The 24,410-nt window shown below is 48.1% G+C and overlaps 2 protein-coding genes and 1 long non-coding RNA gene across 28 annotated transcripts in view; 2 read left to right on the forward strand and 1 right to left on the reverse strand.

Annotated features, from left to right (window-relative positions):
* Positions 1 to 2,563, forward strand: part of KMT2E (lysine methyltransferase 2E (inactive)) — a 93,217-nt gene extending 90,654 nt beyond the window's left edge. For all 5 annotated transcript variants that reach the window (XM_077863967.1, XM_077863966.1, XM_077863969.1 and 2 more), the window contains one exon: positions 283 to 2,563. In XM_077863967.1, the coding sequence (XP_077720093.1) occupies positions 283 to 1,797 (1,515 nt within the window). In that variant the 3' untranslated portion in view covers positions 1,798 to 2,563. The remainder of the gene's footprint in view (positions 1 to 282) is intronic.
* The window catches only part of SRPK2 (SRSF protein kinase 2), a 266,464-nt gene that overhangs the window by 17,351 nt on the left and 224,703 nt on the right, over positions 1 to 24,410 (reverse strand). For 13 of the 22 annotated variants that reach the window (XM_077863989.1, XM_077863980.1, XM_077863984.1 and 10 more), the window contains 6 exons: positions 21,227 to 21,327; positions 21,003 to 21,110; positions 16,524 to 16,593; positions 15,822 to 15,914; positions 15,403 to 15,495; positions 3,357 to 6,599 (listed from right to left, as the gene is read on the reverse strand). In XM_077863989.1, the coding sequence (XP_077720115.1) occupies positions 6,415 to 6,599; positions 15,403 to 15,495; positions 15,822 to 15,914; positions 16,524 to 16,593; positions 21,003 to 21,110; positions 21,227 to 21,327 (650 nt within the window). In that variant the 3' untranslated portion in view covers positions 3,357 to 6,414. Of the gene's footprint in view, positions 1 to 3,356; positions 6,600 to 15,226; positions 15,372 to 15,402; positions 15,496 to 15,821; positions 15,915 to 16,523; positions 16,594 to 21,002; positions 21,111 to 21,226; positions 21,328 to 24,410 lie in introns of those variants that run through there. The other 9 variants (XM_077863976.1, XM_077863978.1, XM_077863990.1 and 6 more) reach the window with 7 other exon arrangements.
* LOC144292949 (uncharacterized) lies at positions 19,435 to 21,074 on the forward strand. The gene is made up of 2 exons (XR_013360366.1): positions 19,435 to 20,094; positions 20,271 to 21,074. It is a non-coding gene; the product is annotated as an uncharacterized LOC144292949 (long non-coding RNA).

Below are 24,410 nucleotides of genomic sequence, written 5' to 3' on the forward strand. Positions count from 1 at the left end.
GAGTGTAAAGACCATTATTTCCGTAACTTGTCTTCAATAAAAATTAATTGAGGGCATTCTGGTTATGCTCAGCACCAGAACTCAGCTACTGAAAAGGCTGCCTGTCTTTGTCTTGAGTGTGTCTCCCCCCTCCCCACCCCCACAGCCCAGTGTCGGGCTTCTCCAACCTGTCTCATCCTCCACCCCTTTCTAAAGGGGATCCTGAAATAACCTTAAATACCACCGGTAACCATCCTCCATGTACAGAACACGTGTCTTATGGGATCCGTTTTCTTTCCACAGCCTGCTTCCCCGGGCCCCGTGCTTCCTGTTCAGCCACAAGGGAAAATACCCACCAAGTCCGATTCGCACTGGGAGGCGAGTGCACCCGCGTCAGAAGCCGAGAGCGGGGTTCACCTGAAAGCAGAAGTCCACCCGAAGCAGCTGCTAAGTAACACCCAAGCGCTGGCCAAGAATCCTCCTCCTCAGCCACTCGTCCGAAGCGCATCCGAGCAACTTTCACAGAAGCTGCCGTCCGCACCAGTGAAGTTGCACTGTCCTCCGTCCCCTCATGTAGAAAACCCTCCCAAGTCCTCGACACCCCACCCACCTGTGCAGCACGGTTATCTCTCACCAAAGCCCCCCTCCCAGCAGCTGGGATCGCCCTACAGGCCTCATCATTCACAGTCACCTCAAGTGGGAACACCTCAGCGAGAGCCTCAGAGAAATTTCTACCCAGCGGCACAGAACCTTCAAGCCAGTACTCAGCAGGCCCCGTCTGGAGCCCTATTTACACAGACCCCCTCAGGACAATCCTCAGCGACATATAGTCAGTTTACCCCCCCAGGTCTGAGCAGCACGGCACCGCCTCCTCCACCCCCTCCGCCCCCCTCCTCCTCGTCTTACTATCAAAACCAGCAGCCCTCTGCGAACTTTCAGAATTATAATCCGCTTAAAGGTAGTCTTTCCCAACAGACTGTGTTTGCATCGGGACCAAATCAAGCCCTTCCCGGCACCAGCGGCCAGCAGCCCGCCCCAGGCCACCACGTCACTCCAGGGCATTTCTTGGCTTCGCCCAACCCTCCTCTCCACCATCAAAGCGCTGCGGCTGTGGTTCCTCCCCCGCCGCCCCCACCCCCCGCCCCTGGGCCGCACCTTGTGCAGCAGCCGAGCTCCCATCAGCAACACTCTGTAGCTCACGTAGTCGGGCCCGTTCACGCCGTCACCCCTGGGTCTCACATTCATTCTCAAACTGCTGGCCACCATCTGCCCCCGCCCCCACCACCCCCTGGTCCCGCCCCTCATCACCACCCGCCACCTCCCCATCCTTCCACAGGACTCCAGGGTCTACCAGCACAGCACCAGCATGTTGTAAATTCGGCACCCCCCCCACCTCCTCCGCCACCACCCTCCAGTGTTTTGGCTTCTGGGCATCACACCGCCTCTGCTCAAGCCTTACACCATCCACCTCATCAAGGACCTCCACTTTTTCCTTCAAGTGCTCATCCAGCTGTACCACCGTATCCCTCCCAAGCCACACATCACACCACTCTGGGACCGGGACCCCAACACCAGCCTTCTGCAACAGGGCCACATTGTCCATTACCAGTCGCAGGTCCTCATCTCCAACCCCAAGGACCAAACAGTATTCCAACACCTACTGCTTCAGGGTTCTGTCCTCATCCTGGCTCTGTGGCCCTGCCGCATGGGGTTCAAGGACCTCAGCAGGCATCTCCAGTGCCCGGACAGATTCCAATTCACAGAGCACAGGTGCCACCAACATTTCAGAACAATTACCATGGTTCAGGGTGGCATTAAAATGGACTCCAAAAACATTTTTTAAAATGTTCTGTAAGATAAACTGTATATTTCATATGTACCTGTTAAGGTACTTTTTAAAGCTTGTACATGAAACTTTGTATAAAAAAAAAAAAAACACCAGTGCTCTTTCATTGTATTTTTCCCATTTTTGCTTTTTAAAATTCCTTAAAAAATGTGCTGTTAAGCCAGTATTAGGTATCTTTATTTTGTAAGTGAACATTCCAGCTGTTTTTCTGGCAGTAGATTTGATGCTACATGATCTTTAAATTTTATTGTTGCAGTTAAAATTCATTTAGTGAATGTTTTCTATATTATTTTATACATATGCATTTAAGTACACAGCTAAGTAATGGCACTATGCGGATTTTCATTTTTTTTTCCTGTCAGCAGTTCTGTGAGTGCATCTTAGGTATAAAAAAAATATGCAATACAGATTTTTATAGTTTGGTGTGGACATGGCTCATTTTGTTTTATCGGTTATTTGCAAGCAAAATGTAATTTAATGTATAGATGATTTTTAATGTCTCCTGACAAACTGTAAATACTGCATTTCTTTTGCGTATATAATTGCTTACAGCTTTTCTTATTTGATATATAGCTTTGTACATACGGCAAGTCTTTGCAAAACTGTGTGATCTTTGTGGAAGTAGTACAGTATATGGCCTTTAATTTCTTTTTTATTTTAAATATACTGTCACATTGAAGCACTGGTTGGGCATTTTAATTCATGTTAATAAATCACAATTATGTCAGTTTTACCAAATTGTCCTGTACAACTTCTGAGATTGGAGTTTGTTTAAACAAGAGTTTTTAACACAAGTTCCATCTTTTCAGATCTAGTTTGTAAGGAGCCTTCCAGTGTCTTGAGCTCCACCTACCTCAGCTGGACATAGCAGACATCAGGAGGAGTAAGGGGCTGTTCCTACCGGTCATGCTCCTACTGGTCATTTGTGCGGGAGCGAGAAGCCACAGGAGGCCCCCTTGCTGGGGGGGCCGCGTACACTTCCAACTGGCCTCACGCGAAACGAACCCCTACTGTTCCAGCCCTGCCTGTGGCTGAGTTCCAGCCCAGAACTCAAGGGTTCGGAAGTCTGGCGTAGTCAGCCTGGCAACCCAAACCCCTCATTTTGTACCCTGTAGCGCACGCAGGACTACAGGGTCTTGCCGATCAATCAAAATTACTTGAAAACCCTAAATTAACGTTTACTATCTAGCTATACTATTAAAAAGAAAGTAGTAGATCTTCGGAGTTCGTTTCGGGCATACAAGACTAAAAGGAACAAAGCAGCATGCTTTGAGTTCTCAAGTGAAATGAAAGTAGCCTCTCAAATGGACACTTCGCTGAAATACCCAATGCTAGCTTTTGTTTTGGGAAAATAAAATCCTTTGTCTTCTACCTTTAGGAGAATTAAGTATAACCAGAAGTAATGACACAAACACATTTTTCCAGTTTTCACCTAGTTGACATAGTTTGGCACAGCATGTACCCTCTGTGCACTGGAGAAAACCGTAAGCAGACTAAGAATGACTGGATAAAATCTGGCAGTAATGAAAAGTCAGGTTTTACAGTAACCTTTAATTTCCATTTCCTTTTGAAAACCAGCTCATGACAGTACACGAAGACCGCTGCGTCCAGGACTCAATTCTAATCAGCTTCAAGTTTTAAGAGAACTTAGGTCAACTTTGCCCTTCTTGACTTTAGCGAACAACGTTCTACTCACAGGTGTTCATTAAGGACACGCTTGTCTAAGAAAACATGGCTTTATCTCGCCCGGCCCCGCGGTTTCACAGAACAGAGGTGGTTAACCATCAGCACAGTGAGCAGCATTGGTCACCTCTTTAAAAAGACTGTCCTTCTAAGGACTTTAAGTTCCTCAGTTATAAATTTGCCTACTATACAAATAACTGATAGAGAAGCTTCTCCATGACCTGCAGGACCTCGCGGGATTCCCGGACTCCTTGATGAAGGGCGCACACACTCTCAAATACGGTCTCTGCCAAAACTTGATTAAAGTTTTAAAAACATTACTGGAAGAAAAAGGGGAATTTAGGAATAATCTCAATTGTGAATACAAATTGGAGTTCTCTACCCAAGGAGAAACTAGTTTATCGTGTTAGTATGATCCGGGTACAGGAAGAAGCAAGTTAGTAAATCAGTTTTCACCTGAAAAATTCATGCTTTCCTGAAGCGTCTAAATTTGCTTTTTTCGGCCTTTGGGCAGTTCTACTCTCCAGGCAGCCAGCTTCTCCTCTGCTGAAATCACGTGTGTGATCCGCTGCTTGTCCTTTGCCGTGAAGACTTGACCCGGACTAATGGGAGGAGAAGCCAGGACGCTCCCTCGGACCAGCGAGCTGGCTGCGGCACTCAGCTCACACGTGTTCTTTATCATCAAGCCACCAAGATTCTGCTAAAAACCACACTATTTCTAATACAAATGTATACTCCTTTCTAATACAAATGTATACTCCTTCTAGAACAATTTTCTTAAGAGCCAGCGAGGCTCTTAAATTTAGAAGGGACAGATCTTTACAAATTCCGAACAATCTAGTTTATTTTCTAACATGAGCCGGAACTGCATTGGATAAATTTCATTCACGTGTGCTATAAACCCTGTATTGATGCTTCAGAGTTAGGGAAGACAAAGACGTACTTGGTGGCTCTTGTAAGGACGGTCCCTGCGGACATGGTGTCTGTCGTAGAACCTACTCCGTAACCTACAGCCTCGTCAGAAACCCTTAGCATGCACGATGCATAGGAAGTGCTTATGTTCTGTCTCACAGCCACATGTGACATCATGCTAACTCCTGAAAGGACTGTGTCTCGTTCCCTCAAGATGAATACTGTTAAGAAGATTTAAAAAAATGTGCAATGCCCAAACACAATGTAACTCCTTTGTTTTTTGATAGAAGGTGAATGAAAAAGAATCACTGCAATTCTAGGTAGTGAATCTGTACGACACAGCAATTCTTCTAAACCCACATTCTGTTCTTAGAAAACAATGAATGATTTCCTTATAATAAGTCTTAATGCATGTTCTACAACTAGTTTCCTGCGACAGGAATGCTGATGCTTTCTTTAGTTTGGGCTACACTACACTAAAAGGAGAGCAAATGTTTGTTGATTCTATCGCTTCAAATACAGGCCAATGACCAAGGCAATGTCTGGAAAAAAAAACCAAAACACTTTAATTTTTAAGACAACTGCAAGCACCTCAAACAATGGATTATTATTACAACACTTGTTATCTTTTCACAATCTAGTTATTGCAAAGGCATATGGATAAATGTTAATGGACAAAGTCAAGAAAAACGAGGCACCTTAATGAATGTGAAAGTTTAAAAAAAACCTGACATTCAATCCACTGACTTCTAAAAGAGGCTAGAGAGACCTCCGTATATTACATTCTAAAATGGTATTGCCTACTATGGTTTGTGTCCTGGATTCTACAAGTTTAAGGAAATGCATAAACAAAAGTGTGTGCAACCTGCAAAGGGAAAATCATTTTCTCAACTTCAATGCATGGGAAGACAACGAAAAAGCTAGTAAAACTATCGTAGCCACACAGAAACGTGATCCTTGCTACCTCGCAGATGTTAGGATCGTGCCTGCTGCTCTAACTGTACATACCATACCTGGGTTTTGGACAAACACAAGCAAACTTTTCCAAAAAATATAGATATATATATTTTTTTCTCATTCCACACACTGCACATGGTTTTGTTGTCCGATTTAATCTATGTAGAGTTTAACTTACAGTGTTTGGAGGAGACAACACCACATGGTACCGGGCTATCACATTTTTAAAGGGAAATTGCTTTTTCCTTTAAAGTACTTTTAAAAATATGCAAAAATATGAATGGGAGTGCCAAAACTATAATACGTATTTCAGAATGAAAGCGTGTCTTTTCTTGCTTTAAAGTGCCATATAGGGAATGACATAACTCAGAGCCACTTTGTTTAAAATCCAATGTAAAAAGGACTGTTAGGGAATGAAAGGTCTGCACGGCTCCTGGGAGCAGTTCAAGTCCGCTACATGCAACTCAGGCTACAAAGCACTCAAGACTTGGTAGCTTTTCTGAAATTTGAGTCCCCATCCCATATTTAATGGAAATTAACATTTACAGGGTGCATTTACATACACTATAATACAGGAATGATGTCCCTTTGCCAGAAGATAAAATTGTACATTTCCTTGCTATTTCTTGGTTCCAACTTGATAATTTCTTAAGATTGTAAATTATATAGTACTCAGCTAAAATATTTCTTCATAAATAGTTACAAAACCTGCCAAAACACAAGAGGGAAAGTATTTTTCGTTCAAAAAAATTGACATTTGAATGTCACACAACACAAGAAACAATGCTTAGAGACATGTTATTGTTTCCAGAAGAAAGTGGGTCAGTAAACTACTAAGCTGAAGACAAAAGACTACCCTTCCCCAGGATCACAGTGCACAAAAAGCAAAATGTCAAACAACAGTACCTCAAAGCAAAATAAAGGTCTGAGGATGAAGCCAGCTCACTTGTAATCCTGTTAAAGAATGAGAGTCACCGTTTAGGTCCAATGTACTGGAAAACATTTGCTAGCTCAGAATGCTCGATTTGTAGAATCTGCTAAGAATTCAACCAAGGATGCCGAAGGCATTCGCCAGCTGAGGCTCGTTTTTCTGGAACCATTTCTAACATTGGGATCAGGAAATCTGTAAACTGTGCAGCATCTTCATGGGGCCAACCATACTTTTCCACAAGGACATCAAAGAGGCTCCAGGGCTTCAGCTTGGTGATATGCCGCAGTTCTCCTACAGGGAAGAAACAGGCACCGTCAGGAGAGCTCGGGTGTGCGCTTCCCGCCGGTGGTGCAGCCAGGTGTTCAAGGAGGCGGACACCTACCTGCCCGACACTAAGCAACGCCAGGAAAGGCTGGCCTTCTCCTCAAGCAGCAACCGCTAGGTCTCTAGGCTGTGTCGCATTTCATGGAAGCTTGGCAAGTGCCAGTAAGGGGGTTCAGATCAAGAGTCCCGGGCTCCTCCAGGTGTCCCCACCCCACGTCTTTTACTTGTAAAGAATGACAAAGGCACGCTCTCTCCACTGTGGGGTCTTCTACAATTTGTAAACATGCTTAGGAGAAGCTCAAGCTGCGTACAGAGCCCTGGCCCGTCCCCTCTGCTGTTACCCACACAGAGAAAGGAGTCTTGCCCTCTGGACAGTGCTGTTTCGGAGAATCTCTCTGATGCTACAGACAGACTTTATCTCACTGTTCGACACGTAGCTGCTCCCTAGACGTGACTACCGAGCCCGACATGCGGTGCTCAGCGCGAGGGAGGAACGCGAGGGTCCGTCTGTCTGTCTGTCTGTAACGGGCCACAAGCAACCAGCGGCTCCCGCACGGGGCGGCGCAGCTCAGCGCCAACCTGAATCAAACAGCGCTCATTTCTACACGCTCGGGGACAGGTCTAAGAGGTCAGGACGTCAGAGCTTGAGGTTGAACTCTGAAAGCGTGTTGGCTGCAACGTAAAAAGAGTAGGTTACAACCAACCCTGGCTGACCTGATGGTGAGCACAGCGATGTTGATGGTCCGAGGACAAGGCAGCCTTTGTCATAATAGGGGAAAAAGTTGCTTTAGGTCAAACTACTAAAAGGTCAGGTTACCCTTTAGGAGTAAATCCCTTCCTCTTCCACTCAGAAATTTTCCCAGGCCTGTCCGTGCAGAGGCCTGTGGGCACTCGCGGCCTCACGCATGCTCCCCGCGCACCGGCCCAGAGCGCCAGGCCTGCACCCGCCGCACACCCCCCGCACGTCCCATCTCCTCACCCCTTCCCCTTGCTCCGCTAAGCCACGAGTGAAGGTTTTCACGGTATGCACTAAGAGGCGAGCCGTGCTGTGCGTCCAGGGTCGTCTCAGGATGCCTGGGCCGGCTCACCCATTGAGGCATCTCCATTTAGACCACCGACCACCCCCTCTTCCATTAATCACAAAGAGAATCAAAGAACATTACAGGAGACTAAAAACGAGAAAAAATGACCCATAATTTCATGCACAAGGATTTTTTTTTTTTTTGGGGGGGCTCACATGCTCTTAATTCTGTTCTTATGAGCTGGTATCTCTATAGTGCTGTACTTATCAAGTGCACAGAATTTGGAATTAATAAAACTCTAGGGAATGTTTCTTGTCAGACAGTGTGTAAAATCATCTGAGGACGGAGGCTAGAGCTCAGGGTGGTTACAGAACTGTAGGTCAGGTCTACTTCTATGAGGGAAGTGGACTTGACATCTTAGGGGAGAAAGTGTTCCCCCCTGTGGAAGGAAGATCGTGTCACTGGGAATGAAGTCTGAGCAATCGCTGGAAGTTCATCCCCTTTAATATGGAAATTCCAGCTCTAGGAATCCAGCCTAAGAGAATAAACCCTAGCACCCACCACCCCACACCCCAAACACACACACTGCAAAATTAGAGGTGCTTGTGAAATGCTCGGTGATAGGCAAATGGTGGCTAAACAACCAACCAACCATCGGACACCTACTTGATGAACACTATTTAATATTACCTAATAACATGGAGTGAAATTATATGGCACAATGTCTGGTACCAGGAGAATCGGATCGCAAGAGTAGTTTTCAAAACGCCCTTAAAGATGCAAAGCAGGTGCCCCCAAACACCAGCTTCATTACTGGTTTTCTAGGGACTGTGGCTCTCAACGGAGCAAGGATAAAGGACACTAGGGAAGTTCACATCACACATCACACGCTAAAACCAAGTTCTCTGGAAAGGGAGACCCCTCCACCACTGACCTTCATCTGTTCTGGCCCAGAGCAAACATGCCGTGGGTTTAAATGGACGCACCTGCCGAGCTGCAGTGTCTGCGGAGACTGAGGAGGAAGCTCTGTCAGGGGGTGCCACTTTTAAACTAAAATTCATCAACAGGCATCAAATTAAGTACAATCTTTTATGAAAAGAGAGCAGCTTTACTGTGCTGGATGCCTTAAAACCTGAATAATAGTGACGAAAACAATACACAGCCGAAAGGCCAAAAAATCTATTTATTCATACCTCACTAGCTAGAAACCAACACATTTATTTCCAACGTACAGACTAAAATACCTAACTTCCGTTGGCTAGGTAGTCCCACACAACCATGTGCAAAGACGCTGTAACAGGAAAACATGCAACATGCAACACAGTCCTGAGCACCAACTGGTACTGAACACACAATAACACCGCAGGAACAACACCGAATTGCCTCTGAACACAACAGACATGTGGGTCATGTAGATAGCTGGAAGAACTAATGCCAAGAAAAAAGCCAGGAAGTAAACTGGCCCAGGCCCTACGATCACATGTACAAGTTACTGTGTTCAATTCAATACGAAACACAGTCTTCTAAACAGTTGATCAGGTAGGAGCTCACTCATACATGGAATTTAAGAAAACAAACAGATAAACAGCAGTAGGGAAGAAAAGGAAAAAGAGAGAAGGAAACAAACCATGGGACACTCTTAGTGACAGAGAACACGCTGAGGGTGGTGGAGAGAAGGCGGATGGGCTGGATGGGGGATAAGCTGACACCTGTCAACTGATGAGTGGGGAAACCAAACACGGTCACCCACACACACACCTGGCACAGCACAGGGTACTGTACACGCCACCACACGCGAGAGGAACTGGGAGAAACCATCTCCAAGTCCACGTACTGCACGATCCCGTTTATAGGACCCGTCCAAACAGGGAAACTGCAGGAGGCAGAGAGCGGATCCACGGGCGCGAGGGGAGGTGGCGAGAGCAGGGTGAGCGCCACAGGCACCCGGTTTCTGGTCGAGAAAGAAGACACTGAAACCAGCTAGTGCTGACGGCCGTGTCAACTCTGGAATACACTAAAAACTACTGAACTGTATACTTTATTTTTTTTTTTAAGATTTTATTTATTTAAAGAGAGATACAGAGAGAGGGAGGCAGAGACACAGGCAGAGGGAGAAGCAGGCTCCATGCAGGGAACCTGATGTGGGACTCGATCCAGGTCTCCAGGATCAGGCCCTGGGCTGAAGGCGGTGCTAAACCGCTGGGCCACCCGGGCTGCCCTGAACTGTATACTTTAAAAGGGTGAAGGGTCTAGATTACATCTCAATAAAGCTGTTATTAGAAACAGTACAAACCGTGGGACGCCTGGGTGGCTCAGTGGCTGCGCATCTGCCTTTGGCTCAGGAAGTAATCCAGAGTCCAGGGATCGAGTCCCATATCGGGCTCCCCTTGGGAGGCCCGCTTCTCCCTCTGCCAATGCCTCTGCCTCTCTCATGAATAAATAAAATCTTTAAAAAAAAAAAAAAAGTATAAACCTTACAACAAAATAATGACTTTAAAAGAATTCCAACACCGTTAATGCATGCAGTAAAAACAAACACTCCACTAATTAGCAGCTCATAATAAATGATACGAATAAATGGGATGAACTATAATAGAACGTAATTGAACCTGTTATAGCAGCAATTTCACTACTTTCTTGGCATGATACGCTCAACTTCAAAATGAAATGATTAAAAACACTGATTCGGGCCTATGACCAGCTGTGGCCCATGGGCTGCTCTTTTCCAAAACGTCTGCTGTGTTCAGTGTCACCACTGTTTGCCTCCACGGCGCGGTCTCATCACTACAGCACCCTCCTGTCTTGCACCCTGACCCTAGCTGGGGGGACCTCGATCGTGCAGCCTGCAAACAGGGTGCAGGGCTGCCGCGGGGGTGCCACATGGGCCCTCCCAGGCGGGCTGGGACACAGCACCACTGCTTCTGGCTCATAAAGGCTTCCCTCCAAAACCAAGACCGAACACGGATTCATGTTTTTAAATTTATTAATAAGCACTTATTGTGTCCACTCTGCACCAGGCTGTGGGGATCCCGCAGCAAATGAGACACAGCGAGCCCCTGATCTCATAGAGAATCCTCACAACTCAGAAATGAAAAAAGTGAAACTAATTAAAGTAGTTCACATCTTGAGAGTTTCAGACTCCCTAGCATGAGGAACCTCTTCTAGTTATCTGCACCGAGTCCAGCTCCCTCGGAGATGCGCCCTGTGCCGGCGCCTGGCACCTGCTGGCACCTGGCTGGCAGGTGGCAAACGGCAGAGCCTGACAAGTACCGCCACCCGAGCCCGAGCCAATCACACTCGGGCTCACCGCCCACAAAGGGCTTCACACTTCACGGAAACGTGACCATCTGCTGATCTGGGGTGATTCTAGAGAGAAGTTAAAATCCTTCTAACAATTTTCATCTCAAACACTAGAGGTTAAGAATGCAGCACACGGCACCTTTTTTAGAGAGTCCCCTTCAGTTCTGAGGCTCTCTGGAGCCTCACCCATCGGGGGCCCGTCACAGGGGACCTGCAGGCACTGCGCTGCCCATGCTCTGAAATTTCCGAATGCAATTTGAGGTCTTTGGTCCAGCACAAAATATCACTCCCAAATGTTCTAACACACTGGACTGCCTTACCCAGCATCAAACCAGTTTTTAAAGTCATGGGGTCCTGGGATCGAGTCCCACATCGGGCTCCCCCCAGGGAGCCTGCTTCTCCCTCTGCCTGGGTCTCTGTGTCTCTCACGAATAAATAAAAATTAAAAAAAAAAATAGTAAACCCCTCTGATATTTCCATTCTCAGCAAAGTCTTACTAAAGTGATGGCCGCCAATGGGTCAACACCACGTTGGTCAGTGGTGCAGGCCAGCGTGCCCCTGACAGCGCTGTCTGTGCCACCACCACCTGAGACCTGGGACACTTCTGGAAGAATAATCCCTCTTCTGGGGACGCGTCTTATTAGCTTGCTTTCACTGCCATCACAAAATACAACCGAGTGCCTTAGAAATAAAAATGAACAATGTATTCCCCGCAGTTCTGGAGGCTGGTCGTCTGATATCAGGCTGCGGCGGGGCTGGGCTCTGGTGGGCCTCTCCCGGGGCGCAGACTCCTTGCGTCCTCCTCACAAGGCACACGCAGCCCGGGAGCCGTCTCGGGTCCTGTCCACAAGGGCACTAACCTGTCCATGAGGGCCCCACCCTCATGACCTTATGTACTTACCAAAGGCCCCACCTCTTAAGATCACCTTTGGGGGCAGGTAGGATTCCACCTAGGAATTTGGGGGGGACACAACTTCAGACCATAACAGGACAGAACAAGGACAAAATTCAAGAGATGCTTATTTCTACTGGGGCACATCTCCACACACTGACCAAGACGGCTTTTATGGATGATCTCTGGTGGCTAATGTCTGCATCCCAAGGAATGACCTGCTGGTTATTAAACCTTAACAGGGTGAGAACAGCAATTATTTCCTCTGCCAAAAAGTCCAGCTCCATTTAAAAATTCTGGGCCAAGAAATGAATAAAACTAGTAACACTTTTAAGTAAGAAGATGTGAAAATGAACACAGAGCCGACGTTGTCCCTGGCTCCAGGTGGGGATGAGCCCTGCCTCCCGCCCAGGAGGACAAGGAGCGCTGTTCACTCCCTCTCAATTGCTGGCTGTTTTCCAAGATCATGGAAGCAATTTCCTAAGTTTTTGATTTTTCTTTTATCAATTCTGACACAAAGATATTAAAATAATTTTTTTCAATGGATACATTTAAAGTTTCATTACTTCCAAAATGGATATTCACACAAGTCACTTGGGGAGGCAGGACAAAACCCATCTTTAATGTAACAACACATCATTCCCCTCATCTTGGGGGATGTGGTGAAATCTATTTTTATGAGAGGCCCTTATTCATCATAATCCTGCTTCTGTGATTTCTGTAAAAACCCTAAATCCCCTCTCATCTCTACTTATTATAAACAAACAATGATCAGGACCTAAGTCCCAATTCCCAGTCATTTTAGAGGATTTCCTGCCTCGTCACAAACTCTCCTTTATATTCAATTGAAGGAAAAAAGTAACACCACGTCACAATATTTTCAGTCTATCTTTACCAAAGATGCCAAATGCATTTAACGCTCCAGGTCCAACAAGCTCCTCAAAAAAAAAAAAAAAAAAAAAAAAAAAAATCCCCATGCACGCAGGCCTAAAGCCCACGCACACTAACAACCTGATGACCCAGCAACACGGGAGCCAGGCAAGCACCCAGTACTCCCACCAGGGGGTGGGCAGTGGTCGGGCACAGACCACGAGCAGTCCCAGGAGCAGCGGACGGAAAGGCCGCACGACCACTGCCCTCCAGCATGAAGGGCTACAGGGCGGAGGGCTCCAAGCTCAGAGCTGCCACCACCCAGTATCAGCTCACCTCAGCAAGGGTTCCAGGCCCCGGGCCGGGTCTGAGCTGCTCCCCAGTAGGTGCGGTCCCCAGTGGCCTGGGGCGCAGGCAAAGCCCAATGGGCACAAGTGGCTCGGGGCAGCTGCCTCCAGGAACAAACCAGAGCACAGGACTTCATTTTGTTACCATTGGGGTCCGTTCCGTTTGTCCCCCCCACCCCAGCCCCACATGCACAGTATGTGGCTCCTGCCCCACGGACAGTGGACCGAGAGAATCGCAGAGCCTTGCTGCTCCTTGCTGCAGAGGACAGGCGGCGGCAGCTGGGTGAAAGCGAGTACCCCCGTGTGCCGTCGGGGCTGTTGGTCCCGCCGTGCGTGAGGCTGGAACCTGTGCATCCGCCTATGCAGACCGTCCGCTTGGCTAAAGGAGCAGGTGCTACGGTCCCGGGCCCTGAGGGCTGCCCCTGCCCTACAGCAGCAGGTCAGTGATATCCCCTCTTTCACAGCAGCGGCCGGCAGCTCCTGGCCCACCCTCCCCTCCAAGCCCGTATCACACAACGGCGACAGCGGGGGCTGGACGCTCGCCGCACCGAGTCATGTGCAGCCACGTCATCCGGGGCCAGGCCATCTCTCACGGGCTCTGGAGACATCCTCAAGTATGAAGAAGGGGTCTGCCTTGATTAGAACAGAGTTCCTCAGGCCACAATGAATCCCGAACCATAATCATCCTGAGCTTTCCCCTGCCCCAAGTATTTTCAGGTAACATTTTCTAGAAATTTCCTATGGAAGCTTAGTCTGCTCTCTCAGTAATACTGTCTAGAAGTTCATCCTGTTTAGAGTGTTCTCGTTTATAACTCTGCCTTAGCAAACATGACATGACCTACTATGGTGCCATGCACTGCACAGACAACTCTTACACTTTTTTAGAACAACCACACGCCCTGAAATTGCCCCACCCCGATGGGGAAAATGGAGGTTCAGAGGGGACATGAAGTGGAGACACAGCCAGCCTCAAAGCATGCGCAAACCCCAGCTCTGTCCCTAAACATGATTCAGCGGCAAAGCCATCCTACCGCCCCTCAGGCCTACTGGGGCCCACATGTGAGGGGAAGCACGGACCTGGCCGTGTGACCCAGCCTCGAAGATCAGGTAGGCTCTTGGAACTCAAATTAATACAGGCTATCTACAGGACAGTTCTCCCTAACAATCTTTTCTCCGGTAGTAAGTCTTTAAAAGGTAATAAGAAAATAACTGCATCTGGTTACATATTTTCGAGATTGCCCACTGGGTGATCCCAGGACAGCTGCGGGTTGTGGTCACTGTCCCCTGAGGAAGTGGAACAGGAAACTACCAGCTTCGGCACAGTTAGTTCTCAAATTTTGTGTGTTTAACAGGGATACGTAGAGGATGAAACAAGAACCGGTCAGCTCAACATCACCAAAAGGTATAATAAAGGATTATTCCTCTAAAATAATACCTTACCTCACAGGAAGATGAAAAGTCAAAACCAGTTCTCTAAATCTGGCTAACGCAGAGAGGAACAGAATACCAAGGACCCTCAGAAATTTCTAGAAACTCTATATCCTGCTCACAACCAACTTCAAATGTTTATTATTAAAGTGTGTTGCAGCCCTTTCCCCTCCAAAAAATCTGAGCTGGAAAAACATGATTCAAGAGGCCCAACATGTTCACACAAAAGAATAGGGCAGTGGGAAAGGGTCCTTTTAACACTAAATTCCTGGGGCTTCTGGGTATTTTTAAAATACTGATTACAAACTAGAGACTAAACATGGCAAAGGAATGATTGTTTAGGGTCACATCAAGGGAAGATCGACAGACCTTACTTGATATTCAAGTAAATCAGCCACAATGCAGTGTGAGTAATGCAAGAGAAAAAAGCCAGACTTCTACGCATGTGGGGCGTAGAGTTTCACGGGCCCACACCCCACTCTGGAAGTAGCTCACACAGACCCAAGGTGACACGGAGGCCTGTTCGTCAAGTCCAGTCCTTAGGCTGCCTCTGCTCCATGGCAGAAACCCTGCAGTTCCATGAACAACAGCGTGGAAGACGCAAAGTCAAGTGTAGCTGGTCCCTAAAAATCACATCCACTCCTTTTTACAAATCCACAAATCCACAGTTTGGGCTCAGAATAGGAGAGGGAGGTGGGGAGGAGACCAAGGGTTTCAGGAAGGTTGTGCTCTTACAAAATCCACACTCCACAGACACGGGATGGTTCAAGCTTAGGTCTTGACAGCTTTCTTCAGCAGATTTTCCCACCTGCAAGGGTCCAGGTCTTTCTCCACTGCCCAAATGTGAATGCACAATTTCTCCTTTGGGGGGAGGATTATGCTGAAAATTAGTGTTGCATAAATACCGTTACCTTTTCTGGTGAAAAACTCCTTGGAATATTTCCCCAACATAGCGTATTTTCGAGGGACTTTCCCCAGCAGTTCAATGATCAATGCTATGTGATCTGCATTGGGAAACATTGCCAGCAAAACAGAAACACACGACAGTTGAATCAGTACACTGCATGCAGACACTGCTACCGCCCGCGCAGACAGAAACAGAGCGCGACCTGCGTGATCCAAGCACGGGCTTTGCCGGTGTGGCCGGATGCACGGGGTGACCACAGCACAGGGCAAGTGTGGCCTTCCCTCTCAATTTTTAAATCAGCGTGGGAATTTTGTTAGGTTGCCTTTGAATTTAGGAGACAGCTCTGTCTCCATTAATGCTACAGGCAGCTGCTATCCCGTTTCTGTCTGCATCGTGGCGCTTTTCAAAAAGAAGAGGTACTACCTCTGCGATTGAAGAATTCCCGAGAATATTTTCCAGACAGAGCAAAGTGCCTTGGGATACTGCCTAGCAGCTCTATGATGTGGGCTATGTGGTCTATGGAGGAGAGAAAAAAAGGATACGGGAATGGGAGGGGCACAGGGAAGGATGGGATAAAAGAAGAGGGGAAAAAATTGAAATTAGTAAAAAATCAGAAATAGATTCAAATCAACAATGTCTGCAGCACATTCATGCAGAGGCTTCTGGGGCTGGCAGGCCTCAGGCACCATCTGGAGCATTAACGGTGACTGTGCCAGCTCACCCCAGGCCACCCCAGCATTGCAAGCAAATAAGCATGGAGATGGTCAGGTTTACAGATGGAATTCAAGCCAGAATTCCCAGGTTTTCAACTCAGCTCCCCAACAGGACAGAGAAATGGGCAGTGGATCAGTGGACAAAAGGACCACAGAAAGGCTTTGCAATTCCTACAGCCTGTCGTCTCCTGGCCGCTGGGCGCCAGGCCCGAGCAAGTTCAGGCCAAGGGCTCTCCACAAAGCTGCCCATCTATCAGGCCTGAGGGGGCTCCAAGCCCAAGGAAGAGCATCTGAACTGGGCGTTTGAAAACCAAAACACAGCTCTGTTTCAGTGCAGGAATACATTCCTCTCCAGAAGCTCAGGCCTCTCCGGAGACCCAGCCTGAGATATTCAGCAGCGAGTGATACTCACCTTCGTCTCTGGAATAGTCTTCCCCAGAATGCGGTTCAAACAAATAATCTCCCGTTGCCAGCTCAAATGCCTAGGACACAACAGATGACACGCTAAGATAACACGCTAAGATAACAGATGACATTCCCACTCTGGGAAGTGGCCCCCGAGGCAGCAACTGTTTCTCCTTGTACAAGAGACGTTTTATGAGGATCTGATCAACCCAAGGAGCCTTCTAAAAGAACTCAACACCAACCTTTTTCTTCCTTCCAAAAAGTTCAAAGAAGTCTGAGAAAAATTCTTACATCTCCTCCACCGGAGGATGTAAAGGCTGCGTACGCCCCTCATCTTGCAGGAAGCACGCTGGCAAGCAGCCGTGTGCAGGCCTAGCGGGGGACCGCACCCCAACTCTGAATGGCGGGACCCAGACTTGATCTAGGACCAGGTCCGACTCAGGCCTTCTCTCAACCTACAAGCTCATCTGGCCCCGAGAGCAAGTGAAGCGAAGACTCTCATGTCTCAGTAACCAAGAACCGTGTTCTGTGTCTCATTTCTTTCATTTCTGAGCTAACCAAAGGGAAATCGAAAGCCACAAAGAAGGCTCTGTGGCTCCTGCTTGGTGCCCTGGGGTGGAAAGAGCCAGGTAAGGAAGGCAGGGAGAGCTGGCCTGCCTCCTGGGCTGCCACTGCCTGCTCCAGCAGCCAGCCTGGAAGGGAAGGCGCAGAGGCCCCGTTTCCATTTCTATCAGGCAGTCTTCTCCCCTTGTTCTCAAAAAAACCCCTCAGGGCCATGAGTTTAATTTGCTAACATATATAAAGATGGTAACTGCTGTTGCTCTGAGGATCCAATACCATGTTTTTAAAATCTTTTTTTAAAAAAAGGAAAGGCTAAATCCTATTTTTGGTTTTCCCATACTTCAATTCTGTATTGGAGCTTGCTGTTCTGAAAGGCACCCGGGGACTTGCCCTCCCCGCATCCCCCCATTTCCACCCCCTGTCCCTGAGCACATGTGGAGGAGGGGCTCTCCACCACTGCCTTCAAAGAACCAAGGGTGGCTGTGCTGGGGCATGACCACAGCGCCTCACTTTTTTTTTTAAGAAAGAAAAAAAGGAGGGAGGTGGGGTAACCAGATGGTTGTCAGCTACCCTGTGAGAGCACCAGCTCAAGAACTCGGGATCCTGCAGGGCCTAGACACGTCCAGTCTCAGAGAAAGCTGGTCAGGGAAGGTCCTCACCTGGGGCCTCTCCCCTCCACACAATGAACAAGATACACCGATCTTGGGTCAGGGCACAAAACCTCACTCGTGGCCACAAATCCGAAGGGAACAATCAGATTTCATGGTGAATGTCCAGAGAGTCTTCTTGGCTTGGGACGAGCCATGAGGAAAAGGAGAGACCCCCGTGGAGAAGCCGGGGGAAGCCGCTGCGGAGGCTCCAAGGACAGTGCCACAGAGGCTCCTTAACCCTGCTCTGGAGCCCTTGCTCATTCAAACATTTCCGTCAGGCTGAATATATTTCTTAGAACCAAACACTAAGACATGTCAACTGAGTGTTCTCTGAAAGATGGCCGTTCTCATTAGCACCCGTGTATTTTCAATGAAACACTCAAATCTAAGAAGCCCACAAAGAAATGATCTAAAAGAAAAAAGGAAGTGGAGAGGTAAGATGAGGAGGCCCTCCGGTCCTCATCTGGTCCTAGTTCTCTGAAGAGTGACAAGATTTTCTTAACAAAAGGACAAGATCAACAGCAGGTGCAGGCATTACAGTGAAATGTCGGCTGCTTTCAGGTGGGCAGCTAAGAAACTATGAAAGATTATGGCCTTGAACTCAGTAAGTTACTCCCGACAGAACCTTACTATTATTACTACTTTAATACTGGGACTTGTAACGCTTGGGAACCTGGCATTCCTTCCGCTGTGCTTGACCAAATTCCCTACAAGGACTCTCCCCTGGGCCAAATTCTCTCTTCAGGTTCTGAGACCAGGCACCTGTTACTTGCACACCAAGGTTCCCCCACCCCAAGGAACCGCATTCTGAAGCAGTGAGGTCACCTGTTCTGTCTGCAGGCATGTGAGCGGTGCTGAGGAAGCTGGGTGAAATGGGTCAGACTGGCTTTCCTGGTTTCTATGGCACTCACTGGGGCTCACCAGGGAGCCCGCAGAAGTTACCTGTTCTGGGGCCCCGACACACAAGTGCAAGCAAGCAGTGCCTCAGCCCTCACTCCACATCTGGAGGAGCCCCAAAACTCAAGAAGAGGAAAAGAGGTTCAACAAGTGACACATTTCACCTACTCCACCTCGTTTTGTGGCCCTCCTTCCTGACAACAGAAAGGGCGCCCAACAGTGAGCACGGCCACCACCTGCCACACGGGAGCTCTTAACCCCGCAGCCTCTGCAAGACTTACTGCCATTTATGTCATCAAAGGCCTCCACGCCTCATCACCAAGAACAATCTGGAGCTTTAGTACAGCTTAGCATTATGAATTTAATATACTGTTGTATTTCTAAACTTAAACACAGGGATGGGATGGGGAAACACTGTGTTTACCAGGTTCTCTAGGAAAAACAAGAGGGACCTCTCAGCCTTGCCTTCAGGGATGGAAGGCAGGGGTGGGGAACAAGGCTTGCCCCCTTGGGGGGGGGGGGAATCATCACATGACAACAATCAGCTGATTTTAAAAGTGTTTTAAAACTCCCCAAGTAACCCTTGAAGCCCTGAGGGAATTTATGCTTAATTTGGGAGGAAGGGGAGGAAGGGGAGGAAGGAGGAAGGAGACAGTCTGCTACTTCTGTATCACTGTTCACAGGAGGAGAAGCGGCCAGGATGGGGACACCATGTGGGGGGACAAGTCCTTACCTAATGGAAGGCAAGACACACAACCTGACACAAAAGCGTACCGACGGCTCCACATTATTCTCCTACCTCTGTGATCTTGTCCTAGTTTTCCGGTTATATCATCAAAATTTAACACCCCAAATTAGAAGCACAGGTTTCAGAGTTGAAAGAGCCCTCAGAGTCTAATTCAGGGCAGCCTGGCAGGGCCCCTCCTGTGTCGCTAGGGACACCTAAGGCTTGACCTCACCACATTCCGAAAACGGAACATTTCTCCCCACTTCCCATTGGCCTAGCCTCGGTTCCTGCCACTTCCGGGGCCCCCACCCACCCCCCGGTCCTGTCCCTCCCCACACCACAGTCTCCACGGTCAGAGCAGCCATCACACGTCCACCAATTCTTCTCACCATTCTTTTCCATACATCGCACAGCAAAGACCTAAGTTTTTGATACTCACCAAAAAACTTTATTTTAAAAATTATTATCTGGTATGATTTGTCAGAGCAAAGTAGGAAAACAAAGGCACACTGTTTCTGATCTATTTGGCCACATCTTGCCTCAGATCTTGATAACTTTACACAAACATCTACTTTTCTTCATATTATCTAGCACCACACTTTTTACTGTGGCATCGGAGGACACGCAGCACAGCGCACTCCGAAGAGTTGTTAATCTCTGAATAACAGACGAGTACGTTTATTACCCACTGCTCCTTCTAGTGAGAAGACGAGTGCGAGGCTTTATACACAAAGCCTCTTACTGTAAGTATAACAGAGAATTTGGGAGGGGTGGAATTAAGAAAGAAAAACATGAAACAGTACCCCAAACACACACACACACACACACGCACACACGCCCCGGCTAGGGAACAGGACCAAGAAAGAGAAACTGAAATTGGCGTAGAGACGAGAGGCCACTCATGCTCATCAATTCACAGGTCAGCAGTGAGAGAAGAAGATGCCCTGGTGAGGGCTTGGGGCAAGGTTTAGTCACAAAATTGTGATGCAGCCAAAGGGAAGAGGTGGGTGAAAGAAGAGGCGCCCTGAGGACCTGATGAGAAACACCTTTTTGTTTTCCATGCGAACAGACTCGGTCAAAGGGAACACACGCAGCTGCTGGGTCCTGGAAGTCAGAGGACAGCCCGACAGCAATAAGCCAGAATATTCCCTAGATTTTATAGGAGGAGAGATAGGAGGAGAGATGGCACTTAGGGAACTCCATCTCCTTAAGGAGATAAGATCTGTCAAAGGTCACCAAGAAGGGTTACCTCAGACAACCCTCCAGAGACACCACTGCTTCATCATCCCCCCCAGCATGAGCAGAGGGTAAACCTGCGTATGACCTGCAAGCTTCAGAAACCAGGAGGAATTACTTGGAGTGATCTTTGTCATCAGAGCAGAAGGTGTGACGCTCGGGGCGTTGGCTGAAGAGGGCCTTGAGAAGACACCGTCTATCACAAGATGAAATGCGACCAAGCCGAACCCAAGGACATGCCTGAGGGTCCTTCCAATTCACAACACGCTCAAGACAGCAGCCTTGCCCTCACCCATCCCACAGAGGACAGACTTCACGGTCAGGAAAACTCAGACCACATGCACCAGTGGGACGGCCGCATCGTGAGCATTAAGGGGGTGAGCCAAGAGAAGAAAATGGCCAAGGCCGTTCTTACCATACACGCGGTACTCCAAATGTCAGCAGGTGTACTGTAACCTGCTCCTATTAAAACCTCTATGGATCTATACTGACGTGTCTGGATGTCTTCTGTGAAGTGTTTATGCTGGAAGGGAACAGACTGTATTACTATGGAGGGAAACAGACATTAAAAAGAAAAAATAAAGTGTCTTCTAATATGTGATCATGATCAAAATGTTTTAGAAAGAAGACTCTACTTACCACCCAGCAAGCATTTCCCAGGTCGGCAATTTTAACTCTAATTTTATCTGCATTCCGTGGATCCAGGGGATTCACCAACAAGTCGGCCGCCCGGGTTTTTGCTGGCATGAGCAAACAGCAGGACAGTTAGTGCCTGGGATAAGTGGTTTGCATGTGTGCACACAATGTTTGCCGGGCACAGTCTCCTTTTCTAGGAAAGTGATGGGATGATCACTTAGGCCTGGAACCCTGTACGTTGCACTCAACAGAATTTTAAATTCTTGGTCTCCATCCCTAGAAGATATTTCAGGAGAGAACACACTGGGCTGCCCAGACACCTCCCTGACCTGGCCTTGTTCTTTCTCCTTATAGCCCTGATTCCTTCATCCCTAGGTCAACCCTACGCTCCTCCCCTTGGCATCTTTCTAGCCACTCCTCACTGCCTCAGAGCCCACAATGAACCACATCTAGCTCACTGGTGCATCACTACGTGAAACACGAAGGTAGAGAGAACACGTTCCTGGGTGGCCAATCCCTTTGTAAGTGATGCTCAATTCACCTGGTAACTGCGTCACCTACCTCTCCTGCTTGGGCTGAGCACAGAGATCTCAAGGGGTAGTTGATGACTGATTAATACATACAGGTTAAAGGCCAGAACTAATCAATTTGGGTTTAGCTTTGAACAAGGAATGCTCCAGAACACAGGTCTCCTGAGGCAGCCAACAGGGCAAATCTTGATGTTCCTCTCAGACCTCAAATACTCAGACCACTCTTAACCCCAGAGGGACTCTGAGAGGAGTTCATCAGCCAACACAGGGTTATTAAGCTTCTCTGGGCTCTTGGGGCCCGAAAAGCTTCTCAAATTAAGCCCAGACCCTGCCCATATCAAGCACAGTTAACCAGGGGACAAATGACAAAGGAAAATAACTTGGAGGAGCCCAGACAGAAAATCCTGAAGTAAGCAAGCGTCTTCATCAATCCCTACACTGACCAAAAGCTTGGACTTTTGGGAGGGATGAGGTGTAACCAAGGCTCTTATCACTGCAGAAGTAATTCTTAAATGGTATTTACAGACTAAACAGAAAAGTCCACTCAACACAGAACATTAAATACCCTCTGTTCACCCCAAACTGGGCACTGCTGAAGCCAACCAAACCGCCTTCTGGGTATACCCACACTGTGGAGCCACTCAAGGGGGCTCTGAGTCCCTGGCATCCCTACACAAGCAGCAAGGCCAGCCTGTGCTCACCTGTTAGCAGGGCAGCAAGTAAGCAAGGCACCCAGGAGCTGGGACACCCACAGAGCTCCCCAAGAGGGGCCAAAGAAGTCTGGCCAACATCTTAACCCTCAAGCCCCCTCCTGCAGCTTGTGGATCGACATGGGCGGGCCAGGTTCATGTGTTCCCTTTTTGCCATCTGCCCTATGACCACTTTCCTCTTTATAAAGATGCTGGTCCACTGTGGACTTCACCAAAGGCAGTCTGAGCCAGCAGAACACACACAGGAACTCAGGAATGACGGGAAGGCAGGCAGCAAAGACCCACACGAGGAAGCAAAACGTAGAGTAACTAGGGGATAGGCAGAGAACAGAGCTCCAGAACTGTACGAACGCTGACCCAGTGGATAGAGGGCAGCACTAGAAATGGCCAGAGGAATCCTGCATGTCTCTCAATCAAGGAGAGTCAGCATGCAAGAAAGTGGAATTTGAAGTTTGCAGAACTGGATTCAAATCTGAGTTTTAACACCAACGACTCGTATGACTGGCAAATGACCTAAATTCTGTGAGGCTCAGTGTTCAAGAAAGAAGAGGAAGGGGGATCCCTGGGTGGCGCAGCGGTTTGGCGCCTGCCTTTGGCCCAGGGTGCGATCCTGGAGACCCGGGATCGAATCCCACGTCGGGCTCCCGGTGCATGGAGCCTGCTTCTCCCTCTGCCTGTGTCTCTGCCTTCCTCTCTCTCTCTCTCTCTCTCTCTCTCTCTGTGACTATCATAAATAAATAAAAATTTAAAAATAAAAAAATAAAAAATAAAATAAAAAAAAAGAAGAGGAAGTGGTCATGCCACCCCCACCCAAACCAACCAACCAACACCAATCAGCACCGGAGAGCCAAGTAGCCCCCACTCTACCCCCACCACAGGCTGAGCTTCCACCGGCCAGAACCAAAGGCCCACCGGCTCTCTGCAGAGAAGAGGGGAAGCCAAATTCAGATCAAAGGTCTAAGGAAGGAGGGCGAAGCTCTAGTTCTGACTCAGAGTAAGCTGGCGCCTGACGGCAGGCCTGTGGAAGAAGGGGTGTGTCCACCGCCGGTTCCCAGGTGCTTTAAATACACTTCCCAGAAGCTGCAGAATTCAACTAGGTTAGAGGAAATGCACTTGAAGAGACACACCATCACACAGGTTCAATCCAGGTTCTCTGCATTTAACACCCCTCATTTATGATTACCAGACAAAGCCTCTTTGGTGACAGGCTGTTATCTTCCTGTTTCAGGTCTGTAAACAGTGACCCTGCTCACAATGCATTCCAAGTAACAGAGGATTCATTTCAGAACTTTTAACTGTTTAAGAACACAAAAGAGGCTTTTAAAGGAGGACCTACTTGTATTTCTGACTTCCTTTGCTCAGCGTGATAATTACCTGGGTTAGGGTACCTGACTGCAACCCTCAGAAAAGCCCATTTAAACACAGGGACAGAAAATAATAAAAAAATAAACACAGGGACAGGGAATCCCTGGGTGGCTCAGCGGCTTAGCACCTGCCTTCTGCCCAGAGCGTGATCCTGGAGTCCCCGGATGGAGTCCCATGTCGGGCTCCCTGCATGGAGCCTGCTTCTCCCTCTGCCTGTGTCTCTGCCTCTCTCTCTCTGTGTGTCTCTCATGAATAAATAATAAAATCTTTAGAAAATAAATAAATAAACAAACAAATAAATAAACAAACAAACACAGGGGCACGCGTGCTTGCTGTGCATTCATACCAACTTTGCATTGTCCTGGAACTGGATCACCTCCTCTAAGCAATGTGGTGACCTCTCGCAGCCCTTCCTTGTTCTCTGCCTCTACCAAGGAGGGAATGAAAGGTGGGAAGAGGCCACTTCAGAAAGGACTGGAGCCTGTAAATTACCTCCAATGACCTGACATCCAAGTGACACTTCATTCCATGTGAGGCAATCTTAGAAAATAGTAAGATGGCAGTGGTGGTGCCTCCAAGTGA

Source organism: Canis aureus, chromosome 21 (assembly GCF_053574225.1).
Source record: "Canis aureus isolate CA01 chromosome 21, VMU_Caureus_v.1.0, whole genome shotgun sequence".
In the NCBI taxonomy this organism is placed as follows: domain Eukaryota; kingdom Metazoa; phylum Chordata; class Mammalia; order Carnivora; family Canidae; genus Canis; species Canis aureus.